This window comes from Poromitra crassiceps, assembly GCF_964638095.1.
Source record: "Poromitra crassiceps genome assembly, chromosome: 20".
NCBI lineage: Eukaryota > Metazoa > Chordata > Actinopteri > Beryciformes > Melamphaidae > Poromitra > Poromitra crassiceps.
In genome coordinates, this window is record NC_139637.1 from 25,402,508 (window position 1) to 25,429,127 (window position 26,620).

A 26,620-nucleotide genomic window follows, 5' to 3' on the forward strand; every position below is an offset into this window, starting at 1 on the left:
AACTTTCATTGGAATGAATGGGCCCCCATCTTGCCACACTGTTTCCAGTTTGTTTGATACCTCCTTATACAACAGTTAGTTCAGACTGAGCAATTTCATTGGACAAGAGGGATCCTGGCCGTACTGATATTTTAGTATAACATCACGGGTGCTTCACTGTGTTCATATCACTCTGCTTCAAAGCTGTGTTCAAACAGCGCTCACACCCAGGGACAGCAATATGGATTCAACCCCATTTAATCCCACCAGGCACAATAGTGACCATGAAACTATTTCAGTTATAAGACTCTAAAGGTGTTACTGAATGATGTATCAATGCATTTCCAGCAAGTATTGAAATAATAAAGGGTCTCAATGAAATATGTGTAGTGTCACATGGTTAGTGTAAATTGTCACATGACCATGATGCTTGGCTGCATCAAAGCTCCAAACAAAAGGTTATTAAGTATGTGAACATAAAGACGATTACTCTCGTGAGATTGCAGCAAACCTTCTCTGCATGAGTCAGTTAAAACAACTTACTTCTCTTCAGAAGAATGGTGTCCATCTTTAAAATCAATCCATCCACTCTTTGATTGGTGGCTCTTCAGAGACACACAGCTGGGTTGAGGAGAGTCTGGTCTCTCCTGCTGGATCCTGAACACAACAAACCCCCATAGGGCACAGCAGACATATATCATTTAATAACATGGAACCATCCTAAAACAGAGAGAATTCAGAGATATCTGCAGAAGTACTTGTGGCCGACTCCACTACATGTGCTTGTTTTTCATGATCTGCTTGAAAAGTCAATACGTTATGTTGTTTGTTTTATCTGTGAAATTTTTGTAACTGTAACTTTTGTACTTGCTGCTGCCTATCTTGGCCAGGTCTCCCTTGAAAAAGAGGTTCTTAATCTCAATGGGATTTTCCTGGTTAAATAAAGGTTAAATAAAAAAATAAAAAAAGAAGCATCCTGTGAGCACATGAGAGCTGAGAGGTTTGGATGGACTTGGGTCAACAGATCAGCAGATAGCTGACACATTACAAACACAAGTAGGCCTAAGTTAAAGTACTAGTGCAGGAAATTACTCAAGTAAGAGGAAAAAAGTAGCCTATTTAAAAGCTCTCAAGAGGCGTTTTCTGGACCTCTCTCTATTGGCTCTGGCCACTAGACTCTGTTCATGTGGTCTCTCTCTCTCTCTCTTCTCTCTGCTCTCTCTCTCTCTCTCTCTCTCTCTCTCTCGCTCTCTCTCTCTCTCTCTCTCTCTCTCATTCTCTCTCTGTCTCTTTCTTTCTCTCTCTCTCTCTCTCTTCCTCTCTCTCTCTCTCATCTCTCTCTCTCTCTCTCTTTCCTCTCTAGTCCTCTCTCTCTCTCTCTCTCTCTCTCTCTCTCTCTCTCTCTCTCTCTCTCTCTCTCCTGTTCACTAGACTCTTCGATGCAGTCCTGCACATTACACACTCATGCAGTCCCACTGAGCGCGCTCAGTCAACGTCGGGGCCGGGTAGGCTTTAGAACTGAATTCCCTTCTGGGATAAATAAAGTAATCTGAATCTGAAACTATTCGATTTTTTTTATCTAATTATTTTTCCAAGTCCTGCAACACCATTCCAAAAGAGTTCATGCTATCCACTTCCTTGTGATAAAATCTGTTTCTGGAATGTGATTTTGTCAAATCAGATTGGAATTCATGAGATTATGTTTTTCAAAACCTCCAATCTGTTCCAAAATTATTCATTAAAGTGCTTTGATACAACACACAATAGGAACACATCTATAGTTTGGCTTATTATGTTCTACTTTGAGCACCTGCATAATTTGACATGTTGATTGATTGATTGATTTTTATTTTGGATAAAGAATGACAAAATCCAAGAGATGACATGAAAAAGTGTAAACACTTAGTTCCATCATGGTCCCTGGTCTTATAAAAACATGACATACAGTAACACATAACATCAGTTAAACAATACAGAACAATCAAGGATAAGAAGAACAAGAGATATAAACCAACATACCATAACACCGGAAGGCTCACACATTTCTCCAGTCTACTCAATAAAAACAATTCAGAAGGTTTTTAAAACCATTGAGAATTTGCAGACTTACGGCCCTATCGTTGTACGGCACTATCGTTTGCGCTGCCTTTGCGCTGCCTTTGCACGCCTCTTATTGCTATCTTCTCAGATATCTGCCTCCACCATCCAGTTTTGCGCTGGGATGACACAGGTGTAGGCGTGGCCCAGGCGTGTCGGTGGGCCTCTAGCCTATCATGTGTCTCACGCAAGTGTCATTTAGCGCTGTGGGGAAGATACCGTCGCTATGTGCCGAGCGCAAAGAGAGGTTTGGGAGTTGACCGTTCCAAAATAGGCGTTCCAGCCCAAAGTGTTAGAAAAAAATCGCATTGGGTGCTCTCAATTTTAACACCAGCAAATAGCTGGTCTTAGCGCAAACAACCCCACTACGCCAGGCGTATGCCTGAGTGCAGACAGCATTCTCCGGCGCAGTCAGTGCAGGAAATCCTCGCTTGGATAGGGCCATGTAGTGGCAAATTATTGATCAAGTGTGTATTGATTGATTAGTTATTAGCTATGGCAATTCCATGCTGTATTTAGTGAACTATGTTCTTCAGTCATTGCTGTACAGAATAGTTTCTGTGAGAACATATGTCTTGTTTTGGGAAGTGTCTATGGGAATAGAGGTTCCTGTGGGAACCTGTGTCTTGTTGTGACTATAGACTGGATTTGTTATGTATTCTAGTTAACATCAGATTAACTAAATCCAGAAGAGGGCGGGCGATAGTTTCAGTATATGATGTGTAAATAATAATGCGGGGCTCTTGCATTGTCAAATGTAGACAAGAGGAGACCTCCGTGCACGGAGAGGAGAGATGATTGTGGAAATAAAGAAAACCTCCTATGAACATTTAAAACGGATATCTAATTATTGATGAATCAGCAGAGCATTGCAGTGGATTTTTTCCTCCACCTACGGGATCTCACGACTGGGATGCGGACCTCTGGCATGTCGACTGGTGATAACCTCCTGTCAAAGTTGGACCTGAAAGCTCGATTAATGCTAAGAGAGCAGGAGTCGACATGCGGAGGAATGTAGCCCAGCGCTGTGATCTGCGGAACCTGGTGAGGCAAATACACACTGAATGCAATGTTGATTGATCGGTTTTATGTCAAATTGAGTAGCTGTGAAATTTAGAATAATGTTATACAATTGGTTCTAAAAATAGACAATTGTAACTACTGCTAAAAGCTACAGGTCTGGGGGATGTGTGTGCGTGTAAAACGGATGTAACCACTGCCTTAGTCAAAATAGGATTTGTCTAGAAGAGAGTGGTGCGGGGTCATGGTGATGCTCGCGTGAGATAATATTAGATAAAACTCACTATTGCCGTTTCGGAGTATACTCACCGCCTTGGATAACGGATCCAGAAGAGGGTGAGGCGTGCGTTAGGTTAGAACGCACGTGTAAGAGGAGCTTACTATGAGCCGACTCATATTTGGGCAAGATTTAGAGAAGAAAAAATCGGCCTGTTTGTCGACGGGCAAACAGTAAAGACGCAGGTTGAAAGGTACACTTGGCGTCGACGTAAGTTGAAAGGTATACTTAGCGTCTAAAACTGCAGTATAAAGGGGTAAAGCAGCACATACCCAGACCTGAGCGTTGCGAAAGGAGGTATAAATTATATGTAGTTATAAAAAAAAAGGGATACAATTGCAAAGTCAAAGCATTGGGAAAATTCTTACCATTCATTTCCAAAAAAAAAAGAAAAAAAGAAAAGTTGTTTTCAAAAGGTCTTTTTCCTTTGAACAAAAAGAAAACAAAAAAAAAAACAAAAAAAAAAAAGGGGAGAGTGTGGGTGAAACTGAGCAGTGAGGCTCATTGAGGAAGAAAAAAAAATGAATGGGAAATGAATGGGAAATGACTGAGATATGAATGAGACATTTCTGAATGAGAAAAATGAGAGGAAGAAAAATCACAAACTAAACCTTTTTTTTGTGGGGCTAAACATTCAAATTGAACTTTTTGTTTTGGGATGCAAGCGTTAAACAGGGGCTAAACGTTCAAATTCAACTTTTTATTTTGGGGCTTAAACGTTCATATGTGTGTAGATAAGCCGGCCGGCAGGGGACAAACAGGGTTGTTTATTTTGTTATGTGGATCCACAGTTATGTTTTATTTTAATCCATACCTGCCTACAAAAGAGGGATTGGTTGTTATTTTGTTTTTATTGGTAATATCATAAGGTATTGGTTTTGATTTCGCACACACAAACAAAACCACAGCTGTTTAGAGAAAGCTCACGAGGAGCTATGGGTTTGTATAAATATGGGTTTGTGTAAATACTAAATACACACCAGGAAAGCACATTTGTCTCAAGCAGACCTACACGCCACATTTAGAGGGAAATATAGACTGTATAAAAGTGATGGCCTAGGTGGTTTTGAAAAACCACAGAAAACAACAGCAACACATTTATTATGAAGGGGAAAAGAAAGTATGTCTGCCAGAAGCAATACATACATACCATACATACACTTTCAATTATCATGTGAGGAGTTTAATCTTTCGCTAGTGTCTCTTAATGTGTCTTAAAAGGTCTCAACCTGGAAATTGACCCGCGCCTCACCACCATCATGTAGCAGACTGAGAGTCAGCGCCAGGCTCAACTACACTGAGGACCACCAGCAGTCCAGGCTCCAGCGGAGACGATCAACACTCCGGGCAGGCTTCAGCCAGGGAACCGGCAGCAGCATCCGTACCAGCAGCCACTACAGCCCTGAACACCGCAGCTAGCGGCCAGCAATGGGAGAGAGTAAAATCTCTCCCTCCCGTGTAAGTGTTTCACCACACCGGTGTAAACGGGCTACAGAAATGCAATATGAGTGGTTTGCTTGCTGTAAAAGAATATATGACTGCCGTGGAGTTTTCGATTCATAGGCTTGGCCCGGAGGTTGACGCCACCTGGACAGTAACAGCGGAGAGGACTCAACGAAGCGAATCAAGACGGAGCGGAGAGGGTGTGAGGCGCTGGTCAATAGCAGGCGAGAGACTGACACGGCCGGAGACGCAAGCCAGTTGAGGGTGGAGGGTTCACAGCAGAACTTTCTCCAAAGACACCAATTATGAGCAGATAAGTAATGACACACTTGAACATTTGCATGTTACAGCTGTTTGACAAACCATTGTTTTAGTAAGAGAATCACACACTGTATACATTATGTACATGCAATGCACACAGAGCAAAAGTACTTTTATGCATTAGTACAGTATTGTTTAATAGAAGTTATGTTTTTTTTAGGAAAAGTGAGTGTTTAGCCTGAAAAAACCCTTATTGCCAAGCGAAAAGGTAAATGTTTGTGAACACACTGAGATTTCTCTTCCCCCCCCCCCGCTTCTCGGCCTGAAGCCTTGAAACCTGCAGCACCCTCCAGATAACCACAGTGCATAGCGCACACACATTTCCCAAGAGGACTGAAAGAGGCAGAGAAAGTTAAAGGGTGTCTCTCTCTAAAAAATAAGTATATAGAAAAACTGCTAAATTAATTGACACATGCGTTATATAACGCATCTGTCAAAGGGGGAAAGCAGCTTTTGTTTTGTGTCTGCTTTTTGTTTTGTTTTTAAGTTTTTGTTGTTGTGGTGTATGTGTTTGTGTGCCTGTGTGACTGAGACAATCAGATGGACAAGCAGACTGAGACAATCAGATTGGACAGTAGATTGGGACGATCTCCAATGCCAGATGCTGAGATCCAGCCTCCCACATCCTTCACCAGCGCAATTAGCTTAGTCTCTGCATACACACACACACATGCGAAAGTTTGAGGACAGACCGGATGAATGGCGAAGGACAGACAGTGTGGTGCACTCAGGCGAGTGCATCCTTCGTGACGGTTTCCCCCTGGCGAGTAAGATGCTGAGAGTCGTACTTGGTGTGGTTTGTGTAAAAAAAACTGTGATCATGTGTATTAAAAAGCGTTTTGGAACCACAGGAGACAGGGGAAGTGTGAACACAGTGTGAATGAGTGAAGCTTTGGAATAGTGAAAGGAGTGTGATTGTTGAAGGCAATGTTATTGTACACCCAGACAGGAAATAATGGACTCCAGTGTGACTAGAGAGCGGAGAGGAGGACAAAGACTCGAGACATGACTTGGACTTGTAAGATGACTTGTGAGCTGATAGGTTGCGGGTTTGTTTCCCGGCTTTTGAGCGGAGTACATGCCAAAGTCGACTTGGGATGTATGTCTGCCGGATGCTTGGAAGGGAACCCAAAACATAGAGGTTAATCTGACTAATGTACTCTGTAGGTTGTGTAAATTGTGTATTAAGCAGGGTTGGGGGTAATTTAATCAAATTGTGTGTTAAATGAATATAAACATATTCTAAAGTACCAAGTAGGGCTTAATTTGAGTGTTTTTATATGAAATGTGAATAGCGGCTTGCTGATATGAGTGGATGGTGGAGGACGAAGTGGGAGGCGGGCCAAAACGATTTAGTGGAGGGGCCGCCTCTGACTTCGGCTACCAAAATCCAACACCAGTGAACAGAAGCCCAATTACCAGAAATGTGTAAACTGTGTTCTTAAGAGAAAAAAAATATGCCAAAAAGTGTGGAACAATAAAAAAGGCCATTGACCTCTGACACACTTTGTTTATGATATGAAATCTTGGGTAAATAATCATGCTTGATTTGATATTAGCATAACTAAGAGTTTGATTTGAGCAAATGATACATTGTAACATAAGTATGTATTAAGTATTAAGTAAGTAACCGAAATGAAGGACTTATTAATTGCGATTGTGAACACATAGGGAAATTTTAATCTATATAGATGTGTGAGATGATACATTTTTTTTTCTAACAAGTTAAGGATAATAGTTATGTTAGTTTTCTTTGACTGTGTTTGAACTTATAGTTTGTTATCAATAATTTATTTTTAATATTGATAATAATGATTTATTCTTATCAAAAGTGTGGAATTGTAGTGGCAAATTATTGATCAAGTGTGTATTGATTGATTAGTTATTAGCTATGGCAATTCCATGCTGTATTTAGTGAACTATGTTCTTCAGTCATTGCTGTACAGAATAGTTTCTGTGAGAACATATGTCTTGTTTTGGGAAGTGTCTATGGGAATAGAGGTTCCTGTGGGAACCTGTGTCTTGTTGTGACTATAGACTGGATTTGTTATGTATTCTAGTGAACATCAGATTAACTATGGACGTCATGGAGAAGTACTGAGTTGGAGGGAGGTTGAATGAACGGATCCAGAAGAGGGCGGGCGATAGTTTCAGTATATGATGTGAAGTAAACAATAATTCGGGGCTCTTGCATTGTCAAATGTAGACAAGAGGAGACCTCCGTGCACGGAGAGATGATTGTGGAAATAAAGAAAACCTCCTATGAACATTTAAAACGGATATCTAATTATTGATGAATCAGCAGAGCATTGCAGTGGATTTTTTCCTCCACAGCCATTACGCACGGCTCGCGCGCGGACACACTTCCCTCTTCAGAATGCCACGTTGATTTTCAACTAACCTACACTGCAGAAAAACACACCTTGATTTAACAATGAGAATTCGTTTGTCATGGTTTTGTGCGAAAAAGTGATTTGCGTTTTGAATTGGATTACCAGGGGAACGAGCGTCTGGGTTGTAGTCTGTGTGTAGCGCGGGGAGGGGTGCTTTGTGGTCTCCCTGGATAAGTTGTGAGCTGGGCCGGGTAGGCAGGCCGGGGGGGTCGGTGCACATAGAGACACTACCGAGGCTGCGCTGTGCGTGGTCCCGCGGATCGAAATCAGTTTCTGGCAGCAAATCACTTTCTGACACAACACCGGCCAGTAGGCTATAAGTACCCAGCAAACATTTTCACGTATAACGACCGCGTGCTGTACGTCAAACCACTACATCTAGTCAGGGTCTAATTATATATCCGGAATGGAAATCGTAGCGACGTAATTCGTCTACTTCCCCACAACGTTTAAATATGCCGCTCCCACAACGGCTATATTCAGATATTCAGATACAAATCTGCACAGTGTGCATGCAGCAGCATTGCATATAGCCTACTGTATGTCCAGATTCAACCATTTTTGCTACATCGAAAGAAAAAAAATATGACCTCGTCGGGGAATCAACCGTGCGCAACCTGCTTCGGAGTCCCGTATTTTAACCATTAGGCTATGGATTTTGTTAGAAACTCTCTGAATTGTGTCATATATAGAGTCCTTAACATTGGAAACTTAGCTTTTGACGTGACGGTCGCTACTGGAACTTGCATTGCTAGGCTAGCTGCCTCGCTAATTCTGTTTCATGATTCCAACCAGCGATGAGACAGGTATATTTATATCATTAACGATAATGTAACCAACGTGACTTGACCATTTATTTAGCAGACATCACCATACAGCAACATCCAAGACCCAGAACACACTGCGTTCAGTTACGGCAAGACTAATGGGACAAATACACCACAGGATTCAGGAAGCTTGTGATAAATACAATAACAGACACTTGCTATGGGTACTTATATGACATAAACGTGTTTTCATATTTAAAAAAAGAAAAGGGCGTTCAATAAAAGTCGTCATTGCACGTGGAGTGCATGTCACACTGTGACTATCTGATCACACAACAGGTAAATTGTCAATCAAATGTCATTTTATTCAACAAAAACACAAAAGACACCTACATGTGGTGTTTTCAAAGCAATATGAGATCAATATTTATTGTTTTGAAGGGACAGTCTAAAGTCGACTGTTCTGCCCTGAATATGTTTTGTATGCTAAAGAAACATTAAGTTCACTTTTAAATATGTTTATTATGTAAAATACACTAAGTTGGCTGTTGAAATATGTTTTGTATTGTTACATGCACAAACAATTGGCACACTTTTATTTTGAAATCGCAAAAGAGCTAGAAACAGGAAGTAGGAAGAAAAAACGTCTTGTGCTGTGAAAATACGTAATGGCTGCTTCTTTGCTGTTTCTGAGAACTACTTCAATGTAATCCTTCATGTGCATCCTTCAGAAAGCAATGGCTTTTCACTGTACTGTTCTCTCTATGTGTTTTACTTCCAAAGTGTTAACATAGATAAACAGCCAGCCAAACTCCTTTTCAAGAGCCAGGAAGTGAGCGTGCTTGCTCCTTTTAATGACTTCAATTCAATGTTGTCATCTCGACTTTCCTGATGTGATTGAAGTCATTAAAAGGAGCAAGCACGCTCACTTCCTGGCTCTTGAAAAGGAGTTTGGCTGGCTGTTTATCTATGTTAACACTTTGGAAGTAAAACACATAGAGAGAACAGTACATCGACTTTCTGGCTAGATGCCAAACCACAATTCTATCGTCTGGTGACGTCGTGGTCAAGACGATGTTTGCTGGGTAACTATTGATAGTAGGCTATACAGTAACCTCTCTCCCTGCACCATGCAACAATAGCTTAACCCGAGCGGACAATTCTGGTATAGGCTATTGAAATAAAATCTCACACATCCCTACCCTATCCTTGTACAGTGTTGGTACATTTTGGGCTAGTGCAGTGTAATTTTCTGTGTTCGCATTGTTATAAATGTGATATAAATGGTCAAATGGCGATGAATTTTGAAATTGGGTGGGGGATTGGGGCATATATCAAGGATTTTCACACTTCAGTGCCTCAGCTCATTTTTGGCCCCGGGAATCAAAAATGTTTACTGCATTGTTGTTATATCCAGAAATGAATAGATAATTTCCCCATTGAAAACCACTATAAAGTGCAAAAAAGTGCTATTTTTGAGCTCCAAGACACTTTTTACAAAAAAGCATTTTTTTATGACTTCCTCCAGATATTTTGGACATAAGGCTTCAAAATTATGGTTTTTAATATTTTTCAGCAGATTGCAACATTTTCTCATGTATGGCATGCATCTATAAAGTGCAAAAAAGTGCTATTTTTGAGCTCCAAGACACTTTTTACAAAAAAGCATTTTTTTATGACTTCCTCCAGATATTTTGGACATAAGGCTTCAAAATTATGGTTTTTAATATTTTTCAGCAGATTGCAACATTTTCTCATGTATGGCATGCATCTATTGCAATCAATTTAGCTGGTTTCTGTTTGTGCTGCATTATGGACCACTACAGCCCAATGGAATAAATAATTTCAGCTAAAATGGTGTTCATATGGATGTGTGTGTGTGTGTGTGTGTGTGTGTGTGTGTGTGTGTGTGTGTGTGTGTGTGTGTGTGTGTGTGTGTGTGTGTGTGTGTGTGTGTGTGTGTGTGTGTGTGTGTGTGTGTACACACACACACACATCCATATGAACACCATTTTAGGGATGGGGTTTTGGGGGGAGGGAGGGACAAAAAAAACATGCCTATATTGAAGTCAGCTCAAGTTGTGTGTGTGTGTGTGTGTGTGTGTGTGTGTGTGTGCGCACACACACACACACACACACACACACACACACACACAAGCAACTTGAGCTGTCCCCCCACCCCCCCACCAAAGCCCCATCCCGATGTGTCCTGATCATGCACATACTAGGCTAGACAGAGTCTGTTTATGACCTGCATCAGAATGACAGAATGCACCCTTGGCCGGTCAAGGAAATGGTCAATTACTAAAAACTGGCATTGAAAGGGTTGAAATTTTGAAAAGTAATGAACATTGAGACATGAGATTGAGCAAACATGAGATTGAGCAAAAAAGGAAAAAAAGATCCTCCCTCTATTTATGTTGTTGGCCAAAAATGGTTAGTACTTGCCCAGAAGGACTCACTCTAATTGCCCAAAAATGGTCAATTAGATGGTCTAAAAAACTATACAGTGCATTTGTTTTTTAAATTGTCACTGAATAAAAAGTAAGAATGGAACAAAATAAATATTGGTAATAATCTTTTACATAGACCCCACTGTGATAATCCCACCCAAAAACATTCCCTTTGGATTATATTTTGTGCAGAGATTGTGGAAATCTGAAAAAGCAGCAAGTGAAACTGTTTATAGTCAAGACAAACTGGCTTATAGAGGGTTACATTTCTGAAAATGAATAAATATTTTTGGTATGTATAGCTTCATCTGAAGGTAAAATGTTTGGGGGAAAAAAGAAAAGAAAAAAAAGATTTTTTTTTACCTTTCTTATCATTAGAAAAATAATTGACCAAAACTGGACAATGGGAGGGGCATAACAATGAGGGGTAAGTATTAGTTAACAGTGTACAAGGGTTAAAGAAACTAATATTTTTAAATGTGTATGTTATAGCCTATATGAGCAAAACAACTAATTAAAAGGCTACTAATTACAAAAGCATCAATTTTCGTTATGAATCCAAACTAGCTCATCCTCCAATTCTCTCTTCCCTCTCTCGTTCCCCCCCCCCCCCCCCCCCCCCCCCTCTCTCTCTCTCAAAATAAGCCTTATGGCTTCAGCTTATTCCTTTTTTCGGTCATTGATTGTATAAATTGTATTTGTGTGAAATGGTATGATATGTACATGTATGATGATGTTCTCTTGCTGTATATTCACACAAATTGTTACATTTTGTTTGTGGTTCATTAACCTATGACCGAAAATAAACCATTCATTCATCATTCATTTCTTCAGACGTGCAGGCGATGACGCTGTGGCTTTTAAGGGGAGTGATCTCAACTTGTTAATATGGGCATAAATACGCCTATCGGGGTTTGCGCTGAGATGACGTGAAGCGCAGCGGGCCGACACGCCCACAATTAGGGCTTTGCGCGGCGCTATTCCAGCGCAAAATGAGCGCTAACGCAAGTCGGGAAGATAGAGCCCTTAATTTCATTAGGGATCTTGTTCCAGTGCCCCCCCCCCTCACCTTATCATTTGCCCATATCAGGACACTTCTGCATGACGTCATTTTGTAATCGTTCTTCCGTTTTAGACCCGGAAGTAGATTACGCCTCCCTTAATCATTTTTAGACTTGCCAAAAAGCTGTTTTCAAGCAGAAAAACAAACTGTTATAAAGTTTTAAGAGAACGTAACATTCCAAATATGTGACCAGTTTCGCAGTCGCAGTGTATCTGCTGAATGTTGCCAAACTTATTTCATAGTTTACAGTTTATCCATGTTTACCGGCCGGCTAACGCTGAACCGAAAGAACAAAATACAATTGCGTCTTACATGGAAGAGGAAAAGTGGGCGTGGCAACATAAGGTGAATAGAGGAATGTACTTCTCCCAGCTCAATGTGCGTTCTTGGACCGAGGTTATAAGGATGACCCTCATTAGTTTGTTTTGGGCTTTTTTGAGCTCATCTTTAGATTTTTTGTTATAGCATTGTAGCAGGATATACAGTTGTAGTCATAGTAACATGGGATTAACAACATAGCTAAAATCCTCATGGTCTTCGTGTCCTTAGATATTCTTGCCAAATACTTTGTCCTTGAGTGAATTTTCCCAATGACAGAGAGGGCCATAGCTTCACTTGTCATACACAGATCCAATTGACTTCCCAGATATGTTACACAACACTTTTCTTGTAACTTAACACCATTACATTCTACCGAGAAACTAGGTTGGTTTCTTAGTTTATGCTTTGTTCCAAAGACAATACATTCAGATTTTCCTAAGTGCAGGGATATCTTATTGTTGCATAACCATGTGCTTACATTTAGAAGTTCTTCACTAAGTGATAATCTGACTGAATCTAAGCACTCTCTGGTTACCAACAAATGGAATCGTCTGCGTACAGAAATAAAGGACATGAACATGGCTGACTCCATCTCATTAATATACAACAAAAATAATAGAGGACCAATAATACTTCCTTTAGGGACCCCACAGGTGAGGTTTCTGGGCTCAGAGAGTACACCTCCTATTTCTACCATTTGGACTCTGTCAGAGAGGTATGACTGTATCCAGTCCAGAGCCTCCTCAGGCTATTATGAAGTTTAGAGGGTAACAGTTGTCTTACTTTGTGTCTGAGAGTCCATGTTGATGACTGAAGGGTGTTGAAAACTCCTCCACAGACAGACAGCTGTCAGGAGGCTCTGCTCCACCCTCTTCCTCCACATGAACACTCATCTTCTGTGAGGAGAAACACACACACGCACGCACGCACGCACGCACGCACACACACACACACACACACACACACACACACACACACACACACACACACACACACACACACACACACACACACACACACACACACACACACACACACACACACACACACACACACACACACACACACACACACACACACACACACGAGTCCCAGCTCATGAGTATAGGGCTGAACAATTTGGGGAAACTATCTAATCATGATTTTTCTGACAGATTGCGATTTGATTTACAATATAATATTTTAAAGTCAAGCTACAGTTCAATATTCACTGTGTAACAGATAATTAAAACATGTGATGGTAGGACTGAGCATTGTTTTATTCCTTCTTTCTAAAAGTCCATCTGTTCTTCTACACTTCTTTTTTTTCTAATATATTTTTTGAAAGTGTCAAAGCATGTTGCCCCGGGTGCTGTGAGTGTTCTCTCACCTAGACAGACATACCCAAAATAAATCAGGATAGCTCCTCAACCATGTCTGGTCTTCTTTAAAAAGACTGACAATAGCCAGCATTATCATAACAAAGTAACTCCAGTAGTGATCAGCTCAAGCATCATCATAACACAGTAACTAGTGATCAGCTCAAGCATCATCATAACACAGTAACTAGTGATCAGCTCAAGCATCATCATAACACAGTAACTAGTGATCAGCTCAAGCATCATCATAACAAAGTAACTCCAGTAGTGATCAGCTCAAGCATCATCATAACAAAGTAACTCCAGTAGTGATCAGCTCAAGCATCATCATAACACAGTAACTCCAGTAGTGATCAGCTCAAGCATCATCATAACACAGTAACTCCAGTAGTGATCAGCTCAAGCATCATCATAACACAGTAACTAGTGATCAGCTCAAGCGTCATCATAACACAGTAACTCCAGTAGTGATCAGCTCAAGCATCATCATAACACAGTAACTCCAGTATTGATCAGCTCAAGCATCATCATAACAAAGTAACTCCAGTAGTGATCAGCTCAAGCATCATCATAACAAAGTAACTCCAGTAGTGATCAGCTCAAGCATCATCATAACACAGTAACTAGTGATCAGCTCAAGCGTCATCATAACACAGTAACTCCAGTAGTGATCAGCTCAAGCATCATCATAACACAGTAACTCCAGTAGTGATCAGCTCAAGCATCATCATAACACAGTAACTCCAGTAGTGATCAGCTCAAGCATCATCATAACACAGTAACTCCAGTATTGATCAGCTCAAGCATCATCATAACACAGTAACTCCAGTAGTGATCAGCTCAAGCATCATCGTAACACAGTAACTCCAGTAGTGATCAGCTCAAGCATCATCATAACACAGTAACTCCAGTAGTGATCAGCTCAAGCATCATCATAACACAGTAACTAGTGATCAGCTCAAGCGTCATCATAACACAGTAACTCCAGTAGTGATCAGCTCAAGCATCATCATAACACAGTAACTCCAGTAGTGATCAGCTCAAGCATCATCATAACACAGTAACTCCAGTAGTGATCAGCTCAAGCATCATCATAACACAGTAACTCCAGTATTGATCAGCTCAAGCATCATCATAACACAGTAACTCCAGTAGTGATCAGCTCAAGCATCATCATAACACAGTAGCTCCAGTAGTGATCAGCTCAAGCATCATCATAACACAGTAACTCCAGTAGTGATCAGCTCAAGCATCATCATAACACAGTAACTCCAGTAGTGATCAGCTCAAGCATCATCATAACACAGTAACTCCAGTAGTGATCAGCTCAAGCGTCATCATAACACAGTAACTCCAGTATTGATCAGCTCAAGCATCATCATAACACAGTAACTCCATTAGTGATCAGCTCAAGCATCATTATAACACAGTAGCTCCAGTAGTGATCAGCTCAAGCATCATCATAACACAGTAACTCCAGTATTGATCAGCTCAAGCATCATCATAACACAGTAACTCCAGTATTGATCAGCTCAAGCATCATCATAACACAGTAACTCCAGTAGTGATCAGCTCAAGCATCATCATAACACAGTAACTCCAGTAGTGATCAGCTCAAGCATCATCATAACACAGTAACTCCAGTAGTGATCAGCTCAAGCATCATCATAACACAGTAACTCCAGTAGTGATCAGCTCAAGCATCATCATAACACAGTAACTCCAGTAGTGATCAGCTCAAGCATCATCATAACACAGTAACTCCAGTAGTGATCAGCTCAAGCATCATCATAACACAGTAACTCCAGTAGTGATCAGCTCAAGCATCATCATAACACAGTAACTCCAGTAGTGATCAGCTCAAGCATCATCGTAACACAGTAACTCCAGTAGTGATCAGCTCGTTTTTGGGGGGGCGCAGATCTGGGACCGCTGGTGCAATGGGGTTAATCTTAAGTGAATAAGTGAATAAGTTAAGTTTATCAGTTAAGTTTAAGTGTTACGTGTGCTTCATTGTGCATACATTAGGCTACTCTATCTGCCTTTACACTTTAGGTTTTGTGTTTACAGATTAGGCTATTTGTTAAAGGCCTCCATGAAATTTGTGTGGATATGCTCTATGCTGTACATGTTTATTTTTGTGTGGACTCTGTCACACTCTAGTGTTGGATTATTGTACTTGCAGCTATGAGAAGAAGACCACGAGAGAAGCCTATTGATTTGTGATAGAAAATATAGGCCTACCTACCCATATACCCATTTATTTAAAAGTTATCTCTTTATCTTATGCCCTTTCCTTTAGCTTTATTTCACTTCAAACTTGAAGTATGAATCTAAATGCTTTATTGAAACAATGTTTTAAGTTATGATTGACTACGACTGGCCCCGCCCTCAGGCACGAGGTGGGCATGACTCAACTCGTGGCGTCCTTTATCTTCCTGCATGGAAGGTGGCGTTGTAGCATGACTTTGTTGAGTGGGAATGCAGCTTAACTAGATCAAACATACACAATGCAGTCACTGCCAGGGTTGGAAGGGTTACTTTAAAAATGTAATCTGATACAATTACTAATTACCTGTTAAAAATTGTAATCAGTAACGTGATCCAAGTATCACAATATCAAAGTAATGTAACTGATTACTTTCCGTTGCTTTTGGATTACTTTTGAACACATTTCCTGCATTTGACTAATGGAGTCTGGGGGCATGCTCCTCACGATGACAAAAAAACATATGTGTTGGTTACAGCAGGCATTCATCGAATCTAGTGTTGCCTGTTTCTCATTAATAATAAAACAATAACAATATTTCCATTACAGTGCACTGATATTATCTGTTTGCTAGTTATTTATTTATTGTGGGTGGTCCTTTTTAAGAGCCAACTAAGTGTGTTTTTTCAAGTGTGTTTTCCCCCCTCTCCAGGTTTTATGTTTTATTTATTTGCACCATAGATATCAGAATCAGAAAGACTTTAATGATCCCCAGGGGGAAATTGGGACAAGTTACAGTTGCTCGCACTCAGGCATGAAATATCCACATAACACAACATAGCATAACACAGTATCACACAGTATCTCCCTAAACGTAAAAACAGTCAATACAATAAAAAATGCAATAAAATGCAATAAAATAACTATCAAACAACATCAAATAACATATCAAACATAAAGTAGACAATAGGAAGAAGAGTCAATATGTAAACAGCTGTCAGCCACTTGGGTAAAGATACAATATACAATAAATAGAATATACAATAAACGTAATCCTGCTAGTAATCCCCATTTTCACTAAATGTAACTGTAATCTCGATTACATCTTTTTTCTGCAACTGTAAGGGATTACAGTTAACTTTGTATCCTGATTACAGTAACCAGATTAGATGTAATCAGTTACTTCCCAAGCCTGCTCACATTTCCTGCTTCTCAGTCTAGTCTGTCATCCATTTTGTGCTCTGCTTAAGAAACTCAGAAAAGGCCTCCTCTCTGACTACAGTTAAATTACTTTGATCTTTATGTATTATAGGATTTGATCAGTTATTTTAAGGGTAAGGTCTTAGAGAATGTGAATATCAACGCTATATGGCCAACTCTTAGTAGCCTTTTAGGAAGCTTTGTGAATAGGCCATGGCCCTTATGTAGCCTAAATCAGTACTTTTTTCATGCATTTGTTATATTTAGTGGGAAGCTGATGTAGGCTACTGTTGTGTTAATGCTGTATCTTGTTGCCTGTACAGTGCAGAGTCATAGTCTGTTACAGTCAAATGTTAAATCATAATTATTTATGTTGTAATATATTAAACACTCACCCTGCGCAGCTCCTGTTCCTCCTGCCTCCTGCTCTGCTCTGCTCTGCTCTGCTCTCTCACTCAACAGCACTTTCACTTTCATGTTTGCTCCTCCCCTCGGTCATGTTTGCTCCTCCCCTCAGTGTTGCCAGATCTTGTGACTATAACAAGCAGGACTTTGACATTTAACTATTAAACAAAACGCTGCAGTAAAACAACATGAGAATGATCACAGAGCTAAGCTATCTGGGGACATGAATATGATGGAGTTGTTGATCACAATTTGACTTGATCTTTTTATGGACATTTCAAAAACTGCCTCTGTAGAACCGAAGGGATATTGTTGTGATGTTTAGTAGGCTATCTAATTATTAAAGATGCTTTAGTGAAAGAAAAATAATAATGATACATGTAGGCTATGTATTTCAACAAAGGAAATAAAGAAAAAAATAGAACCTTTCCTGTTTTAACCAACCTTCATGGCTATTCGAGTATAGATTTCTGAGTTTAAGGTGCACATGAATGCACCATGAGACATGAGGCGTGAAGTCCCTCTCAGTGCCCACAATGCTTTACTCTACAAAGCAAGTAGATGCTCAATACAATTTTTCCCACGGCGCTGGCCAGCAGGGTCAGAAGATGATGAAGTCAGGACACGCACTCATGGACATTTAGTGAAGGGTGTTGGGGCTAGGGATTTGAAGGTTGTGTAGGGGGAGTCCAGGGTATGGTGGAAGCATTTGAAAATTGCGGAAGCCAACTCGTCTGTTCTAAGAGACTAGTTTCTGACTGAGCTGATGCAGCGAGCGTCCTACTCCAGTGATGTGTTGTGAGCACCTGCGAGTAGATTCGCGGCGAGTTCATTTTAAAGTTCTGAACGGGCCAATCAGGAGCTCTTATGGAGATACATAATCATAAGCTCTCACCGACGCCCTACGTCAGCACGCTTCCGGAATAGCTACTGGAAGCCTGAAAGAGTCGGACCCGAGCTGAGCTGTATGCTAGCTAGCTAGACAAATATATACTATAGATGGGTCACCGCAGCGTCCCACAATTCTAACAAATGGTAGCAGCAAATCTCCTAAAACTGGGAGCGAAGATTTCAGGGTTGAGTGACGTCACCCCCGAGTTGGCCACGTAACGTTCCAAAAAAGTCGGGAAACTAGCCAGGCAAATATAAGAACTTCCGGTTTGTTTTTTTCAAAATAAAAGAACACAAAAGCCAATAAAATGATTAATTTTACACATTTAAACAATAAATTAAGCATTTAAGAAGATATACAATACACATTATGTTTATGTATAACAATAACTGTTTTATTAACGTTATTCTCAGTATATTAACGGATAAATGCTGTTCACTGGAAGTGGCAGCTCGTCAAACACACACTATGAAACTAGCAAGTTGAATAACTTCCGGTTGGGGTTTTTTAAAATAAAAGAACACACAAGCCATTGAAAATGATTAATTTGCACATTAAAAGTATAAATCAAGCATTTAAACGAAGCTATGCATTACTAATTATGTTTCTGTATAACTGTTTTAATAACATTGAGGACGTTCTTTTTAGTATCAAATGGAATATGCTGTTGACTGGAGTGCATAGTTTTACAAATTGGACACTGTACAAAGTGGCAGCTTGCCAAATATATAGTGATCTGATCTCCTTTTGATAACTAATGTAATAATAACTAATCTAATGTAATATTTTTCACTTTAATTCAATGAGCCTATAGCTCCCTTGAAACTGTTTGGAGCCCCCACTTTGAAAACCTCTGGCCTAGGCTATTGTGATGTTTCCTCTTTTACTGAGGTGTGCGGTCAGAGATGGGCGAAAATACATCATAAAGTATTTTGATACAAATTACAAATACTTGCTCAAAAAATGTATCACAATACAAATACAAAATACTGGTCTGAAAAATGTATTTGAGATACAAATACGTATTTTGTATTTTGAAAATACATAAAAATACATTTTATAAAAACTGATAAAGAGCTGCAACAATTAGTCAATCCATCAATTCATTGCCAAATATTACATTAATTGCCTATTTTGATCATGTATTCATCATTTTGAGCCATTTCTGTAAGGAAAATGTCCTAATTCTCTGATTCCAGGTTCTCAAATGTGAAATGTTCTGGTTTCCTAGATGGTAAATCGTCTCTTTAGCCCTCTGTGACAGTGTTCTCCTTTGTGTACCCTCTAACACACTACAGTTCTTTCAGTTTTAGCTGTTTTTCAGCACAGCTAATTTCTCCCTCACTTGCAGCTGTTAATCACCTTCTGTGAGGGCTTTTGACTTACAGGCAGCAACCTCGAGTTTTGGAACTTTGACCATGTTAGCCCTAGCTATCTGACATCATAACAGTATCCCTGGAGATGATGTGCCATGGCTGCAGTTATGGAAATCGCCGGCTCCATGGCCTCCCAAAATCATGACTGACTGACAGACAGACACCGCCCACCCACCTCGGCGCCATCGTGCAACTGGGCGCTCATACTACATCAGTTGCTCGAGTGACATCACTGATGACATCACAACTGCCTGAGTGACATCACAGTTGGGCATCAGTTGCTCGAGTGACATCACTGATGACATCACACTTGATCGAGTGACATCACTGATGACATCACAATTGCTCAAGTGACATCACTGATGACATCACAATCGTGACGCACACTGCCACCACACACACTGCCACCACTTTGCCAATTTTAATTAAGAAGATAATTAGTTGTGTCTTTCTAATATGATACACTGGTTTGAATATGCAGTAAACCGTTTCATTTGCAGATAGGCCAGTGCATGCAATATCTAATCATCAATTTATATTAGTAATTTATCTCTGGGGGAATTTCCACCAATACAAGGCTTCATACTAGTTTAAATGAAGAAGTGATGTGAAGTCTGACTCAAGACCCACCGTACTCTGCCTCTGATTTGTGGTTGAGTTTGTTCTGAGGGTAAGCCAATCAGAGGTAGAGTAGAAGTGACATGTCAAATTTTGTTTCTCCACAGTTTAAACCTGTGTCAATGGTAAGAATGTGTCAATTTGAGAATAAAATGACATAACATTAGAGAAAAAAGTATTTTATGTATTTAAAATACACAAAATACAAGGTCTGAAAGTATTTTTATACAAATTACATCTTATTTTTCTCGGTCCAGCCAAATACAAATTACAAAATACACAAATGTATTTGAAATACATATTTTAAATACATGTATTTCAAATACTGCCCATCTCTGTGTGCGGTGTGCATACAATGCATTGCTCAAGACAAGTGTACATGATGGATTATATGAAAATGCAATGTCAGCGTTATGCGCATTATGACTTGTTTAGGACTTGGAACTCAAAGTTTAGGACCTGGGACCTCTCAGGACTTGCCTGTCTTCACTTGGGATTTGAGTGCAAAGACTTGAGACTACGTGTGTTGTGAGTTGCAAAACAAATTCCACCACATCTGTTGCACAGTGATGTTTGTGGCACCCGGAAATAGAGGCAGAGTGCCACCTCTTCGCTTCTTCTTCCTCTCTGAGTTCCACCATACAGTCCAGCATGGTTCCACGTTCCACCACATCTGTTGCACAGTGATGTTTGTGGCACCCGGAAATAGAGGCAGAGTGACACCTCTTCGCTTCTCCTTCCTCTCTGCTCAGCGCTTTTAGGAAACGTGGCCTTTACAGAGACAGAGAGGCAGTGCGCTGTTAGATGAATGAGAGAAACACAACACAGTTAGTTCAGCTTCCAGCAGCCCTCACTCACTGCTACAGCTCGACCACCACCAGCGACTCTCCCCCCTGAAACATCCCCGAAAACAACAACAGCATGTCTGAAGCGGACCACGCCTCGGCCCTGGCCCCGGAGCTGGACGCCCCGAACGCCACGGTGGAGACCAACGGGACCGAGGCGGCGCTGAACGCCACGGCTCGTTTCGTGGCCACCCCGGAGGGCACGGCGCTGGCGTACGGCAGCCTGGTGGTCATGGCCCTGCTGCCCATCTTCTTCGGAGCCCTGCGCTCCGTCACCTGCTCCAAGTCCAAGGTACCTGCCCGCTGCACCACGGAACAGCCCGGGGCTTTCACTGCAGCCCGGACCCGCTGCCCCGGTAGCCTCTCCACGGCTAGCTTAGCTAACCCAGCTAGCTGCTAGCTTAGCTAACACAGCTAGCTGCTAGCTAACGTTACATTCCGCTGCCCCGGTAGCCTCAAGAGGTGTTTAAACGTGTTGCGGTTTCGTGCTGTTAAGTCAGTATTTTAGCCTTTAGGACTAAAGTGATTGTTTTCCACGTTTATAATTCAGATGCAAATTCGCTCTTTTTTATTTCATGCTGTAACTCAACTGCCCCTAAAGTTATACTCTTAAAATGTCTGAATATAAACTTGCTGCACTACCACCACCTTGTGTGTGTGTGTGAAGCCATATGCATAACGTTAGTGATTGAAGCTTTGAGGGAGGATAATATGGTTTGTGAGTAGTTATATTTGTAGTTCGCCTGATGGTGATGCCAGTTTACCCGGCTCTTTATTGACCACAGCAGTCCTGGCTGGAGCCTGTGGGGTCAGAGCCAGTGTTTGTTTACCAGCTGGCACTCAGTTCATAGCAGCTTGTCACAGTGTCGCCTGCTGCCCGCTGCTGACCAGCTAGCTAGCTAGCTGCTAGGCCAAACGTCATGTTAACATTAGCTTACTAGCGTGGGCTGACCGTTAGCTGAAATACAGGGTGGCACACAAAGCAGAAGGAAATGATGCTAAGCAGATTTTGGAAGATAAGTAAGAAAAACCGACTTCCAGGAGTTGATGACACGTAAGTTAACGTACATGACACAGCATCATATAGTTTGAGAGAGAGATAGGGGGGGAGAGAGGGAGGAAGAGAGAGAGAGAGAGAGAGACGTGTACAAGAGTGACTTGCGCCCTTTTGGGGTTTTTGGAGAGTGGAGACATGCGCAGTGTGCAGATTAGCTTTAGGCAAAACGCACACACACACACACACACACACACACACACACACACACACACACAGTGGTAGCTGATGCTTCCTGACAGCAGCTCAGTATGTACAGTAGGATGCAGCCTACAGCAAAAGGCATCAGAGACTCGGGTGTCTGATGAAGACACAGAAGTGTCGAAACGTTTAAACGTAGTCAGTCCCTTTTGCTCTCCGTTTGTTTATTATCGATTTAGACGAGGGAGTTCATGCCGCCGGCCGCGGGATCACATTCTCATATCAGCACAATATGATTCCACTGAAAGATGATCAACAATAGCATTCATACTGGCCTACAGGGCAGTACACCAGACAGCTCCCCGGTACCTGCAATCCATGGTCAGGTTCCAAACCTCTCACCGCTCCCTTCGCTCCTCCACCAGTGCAGGTCGCCTCGCCCCTCCTTCGCTACGGGGGCTCAAAAGTCGCTCATCCCGATCTCGACTCTTCTCGTCCCTGGCACCTCAATGGTGGAACGAGCTTCCACCTTCGGTCAGGACTGCTGAATCACTGCCGATCTTTCGGAAAAGACTAAAGACACACCTTTTCAGGCTCCATCTGGGCCCTTCTTGATCTAACTTCGTTCTCTCTCTTTCTTTCTTTAAAAAAAAAAAAAAAAAAAAAAAAAAACTAACCAACCTTGTACCACTAACCTAAACTTGTACCACTGTTCCTTCAGAAGTTGTAGTTGTCACAGACTGTGCTCCATAGTTGATTGTTCTATTGCTGACAAAAAATGTGTTATTGTAAGTAGCTTTGGATAAAAGCGTCTGCCAAATGACGTAATGTAATGTAATGTATACTAGGGATGCACCGATATATCGGCCGATTGCAGTGGTCCATATTTAGCCAGTTATCAGTTGGGTCACATAATTTATTGTTTGTTTGTTTTTATAAACACATTACAGTACGATTGAATTTGTTACCCATTTAAAGATAGTGTGATGAATGGCTCAAAAGACTTTAAAACAGGCCAGTTATTTGTTTATAATGAAGATTTAGTTGTTTCCCTCCCAAAAAAGGCAAGGTATCGGCTATCGGCCAAACGGTTATTTTACGTATCGGTATCGACCCAGAGTTTTGCAATCGGTGCATCCCTAACTCACACCTGCCAAGTTACATTCGGCAGGTAAAAGGTGATTTTCTGTGGTATCGGCAAACACATTTTCATTCAGATATCTTGGGGGGGAGCGAGGTCAAGTGGACCCCTCTGAAAATCGTTTTTCCCCTGGCAAAATGTCCCCCTAATTTAGGATTTTGATTTTGTTTTCGACAAGCTAGCATGGTTGCTACCAATATAATTATGTCTTCGGTCTTCTAGTTTCAAATGACCAATCAGGAGCACAGCAGCAGAAAGGGTTAAAAAATAGGGAGACTCCCGCAAAAATCGGCAGTGTTGAGAGTACAGGTATGAGTCTTGTATTATTGTGCAGTCGTCATAGTAGCTTATGGCCTGCTGCTTAATATACTGACTGGTAGGATGATCCAACCTGTTGCTCAGTCAGCTGACTTCAGAACACCACACCTTCTATCTCTCCTTCTCGATTCCCTTCTTCCCTCTGTCTTTCCAAACCTTTTCTCCATCACTCTGTCCATCCGCTCATCTCTTTCTTAAGCCCGGTTTAGAGTTGAAACTTGCACCGACTTGCAACCAGCGCCCCCTACAACTTGACAAGCTGAATTGCTGGCGATGCCATCACAGGATATCCGCGGGGGTCTGGAAAAGTATTAAAAGTTGATCAATCAATTTAGGGAAAATTAAATCCGTTAAAAAGTCTTAATTGCCATTTGTGACGTATTATATTCTCTGCAGCTATTGTGCTGATTGTGTTAAATCGGCATATGATATCTCATACAGTATCGATCGCAGACACGTGAATTGAATCTATATTGTATTGTGACAGACTTTGTGATATCTGCAAATATCATATTGTTGTCCAAAGAATGAAACTTGTGATTTACACCCCTATAATATATTAAATATATTGATATTCTGCTATCTGGTAAGCCTTGCTTGTTCTACAACACTGTATAGTTAGTAACGTTACTGCTAGAAGTGCTAACGCTACGTCACGTTAACCAGGTGGTTAGAGCAGCTGGTAAGCTAGCAGGAGACGTTATCATCGGCTTCTCCTCCCCCTGTGCCTTTTCCACTCCAAAAATACGCTCTTCTTCCTCGTGTCCGGCCATCGACTATATCATATCCTTCCAACCGACCGCCAACGCCAAAAAGACGCTGACAAACGCTATGTGGACAAGCAGCCTTATAGAGCTGCTGGTCGTAGCTAAAAAGAAGTAGAGAGCAGTGAGTGTGACGTCGGTCCATCATCGAATCGTAATGGTAGACAATAGTAACGTGAACTAGACTAGCTGCAGACGGTAGTAAATGGCTTGCAACTCTAAATGGCATTGGTGTTGTCCTTTTTAATTTACCACCCTCTGGCCACCTTTTTAATACATGCAATCAATGTTTAATCATCTTTCACAATAAAATGATTGGGGCTAATGTTGATGAAAAAGCTAACAGGCTGGGCTAACGTAACACCAAGGCTCTGTGCTTACTGTAGTCAAAGTCAGCTGCTGTGGCCATAGGCCTGGTGTGGGTTTAAAAGACCAGGTTTGACACAACACTTTTTCACATCGTATCATCTCACGATCTGCTTGCTTGCTTGCATAAAACACACTCACAAAATGTAAAGTCAATCAAATCAAACGTGTTTTTCACACAGAGATTAGCTTGCTGTGGAAATCCTGCCCCAGCTTTTTTGATGACGCGAAAAATCCAAACCAGTTTGCTTGAAGGATTAATGCATTTTTTTGTTTGTTTAATATGTTTATTGGCTTTTGTTACAAGAAAACGTGTGGCTGCAGACATATTATACCAATAAATCAAAGCAGAACAGCAAGCCAACGAAGCAAAATGACGCATAGAAAACAAAACAAAAAGAGCTCAGGATTAATGCATTTCAAACAGCTTGATTACCTTCAACTTGTAGGGGAATTTAATGCTACTCTGTTTTATTTTGATCAATTCATTTGTAAACGGCAACTGTAACTAAAGCTAGCCATGCTTTATGAGACTTATCGCACATCACTCTGGATGCCATCTGCGATCAGGACTCAGCTTCTTGGTTCTTGCTTTATAACTAACTAACATTTCTATACGTTAGGTTTACCGTGTCTGTTTGCTGTGTGGTGTGTGGGCTGCTTGCTCTGTGAGCCATTTCTCTATTGAACTGAAAGACTCACTTCAAACAGATTTCTTTGAAAGTCACAACTTCCTTCTGAGTGATTTGTTCATTTCTGAGGCAAAGTGTTTTGGAAGATGAATCAAACGCACCTAAGCTGCTTCATGCATTTCAATGCACAATCATATTTATTAATCTTTTCAATTATGTATTTCCCCCCCTGCTAAATGTTTTTCATTCTTTGAATTGTTACTCTCTTAGACTGTACATCTCTACTAACACGTAGCCAGTCAGGAACCAGTTTGATACAGAGCCATTATTTTTGCTGTGATTTGATTGGCTCACAGACAGGGAGTGTACGGTGGCCAGCGGGACACAGTTTGAGAACAGACCTTATTGATTTATCCACTGAAGACTGATTTTACCGCCGTTGGACACTTGATTAGTCGATCAACAGCAAATTAATTGATTATAATCTTTTCAGTATTGATTGTTTTTAGTTATTGTTTCAAATCATACAATTAATGCTTTTTTTGTTGCTGCTGCTGGTCGGACTAAGTAAGACATTTGAAGAATCACTTTGTGATGGGAATCTGTCATTATGTTTAATATTTCATAGACTGATTCATGGATAATGGTAATAGCGGTAGTTTCAGCCCTGGATAGTTGGCGGGTTGTTTTTGGGCCCCTGCTTTCCCTCCTCCTTTCAGTTGCCTATCTGATCCCTGTCTCTCTGTCTGTCTGTACACCTGTCTGTCCATCCATACTGTCCGTCTGTCTGTCTGCCCACCTGTCTGTCTGTAGGTGCTTGGAGAAAATGATTACGATTCTGGGTACAGAGTGAGTATTTAGAGTTGCTGTTGTTGGCATTGGCACGCACGCACGCACTGTTTGTCAAATCACTGCTCAGGGCTTCACACTCACTTTGGGTTCCACCGGTGGGCCTACCTACATCTTTCATTTAGGTGCATTTTAGGTGCGCCCAAAAATGTTTTCAGTTCCCATCCCGTAGATAATCTCTTAACTAGGGATGTGTATCGTTTCATATTTTTCAGATACAAATGATAGTTTTAAAATGGTACCAGTGTCTCTAAACGGTGCCTGAATCCATAGCTTTTTCAATTGAAAGTGGATTGTTTAATTGAAAGAGGATTTGAA

General features: G+C 41.1%; 2 protein-coding genes across 2 annotated transcripts in view; one reads left to right on the forward strand and one right to left on the reverse strand.

The window, feature by feature from the left end:
- Positions 1–17,322, reverse strand: part of LOC310795033 (protein NLRC3-like) — a 32,254-nt gene extending 14,932 nt beyond the window's left edge. Inside the window, exons 1-3 of the mRNA XM_083657053.1 lie at positions 17,297–17,322; positions 12,918–13,030; positions 523–636 (exon numbers count right to left, since the gene is read on the reverse strand). Of these exons, the coding sequence (XP_083513179.1) occupies positions 523–636; positions 12,918–13,027 (224 nt within the window). The 5' untranslated portion in view covers positions 13,028–13,030; positions 17,297–17,322. The remainder of the gene's footprint in view (positions 1–522; positions 637–12,917; positions 13,031–17,296) is intronic.
- A 3,668-nt stretch (positions 17,323–20,990) lies between these two features.
- LOC310795036 (minor histocompatibility antigen H13-like) overlaps positions 20,991–26,620 on the forward strand; it is a 33,853-nt gene continuing 28,223 nt past the window's right edge. The window contains exon 1 of the mRNA XM_083657056.1: positions 20,991–21,329. Within this exon, the coding sequence (XP_083513182.1) occupies positions 21,114–21,329 (216 nt within the window). The 5' untranslated portion in view covers positions 20,991–21,113. The remainder of the gene's footprint in view (positions 21,330–26,620) is intronic.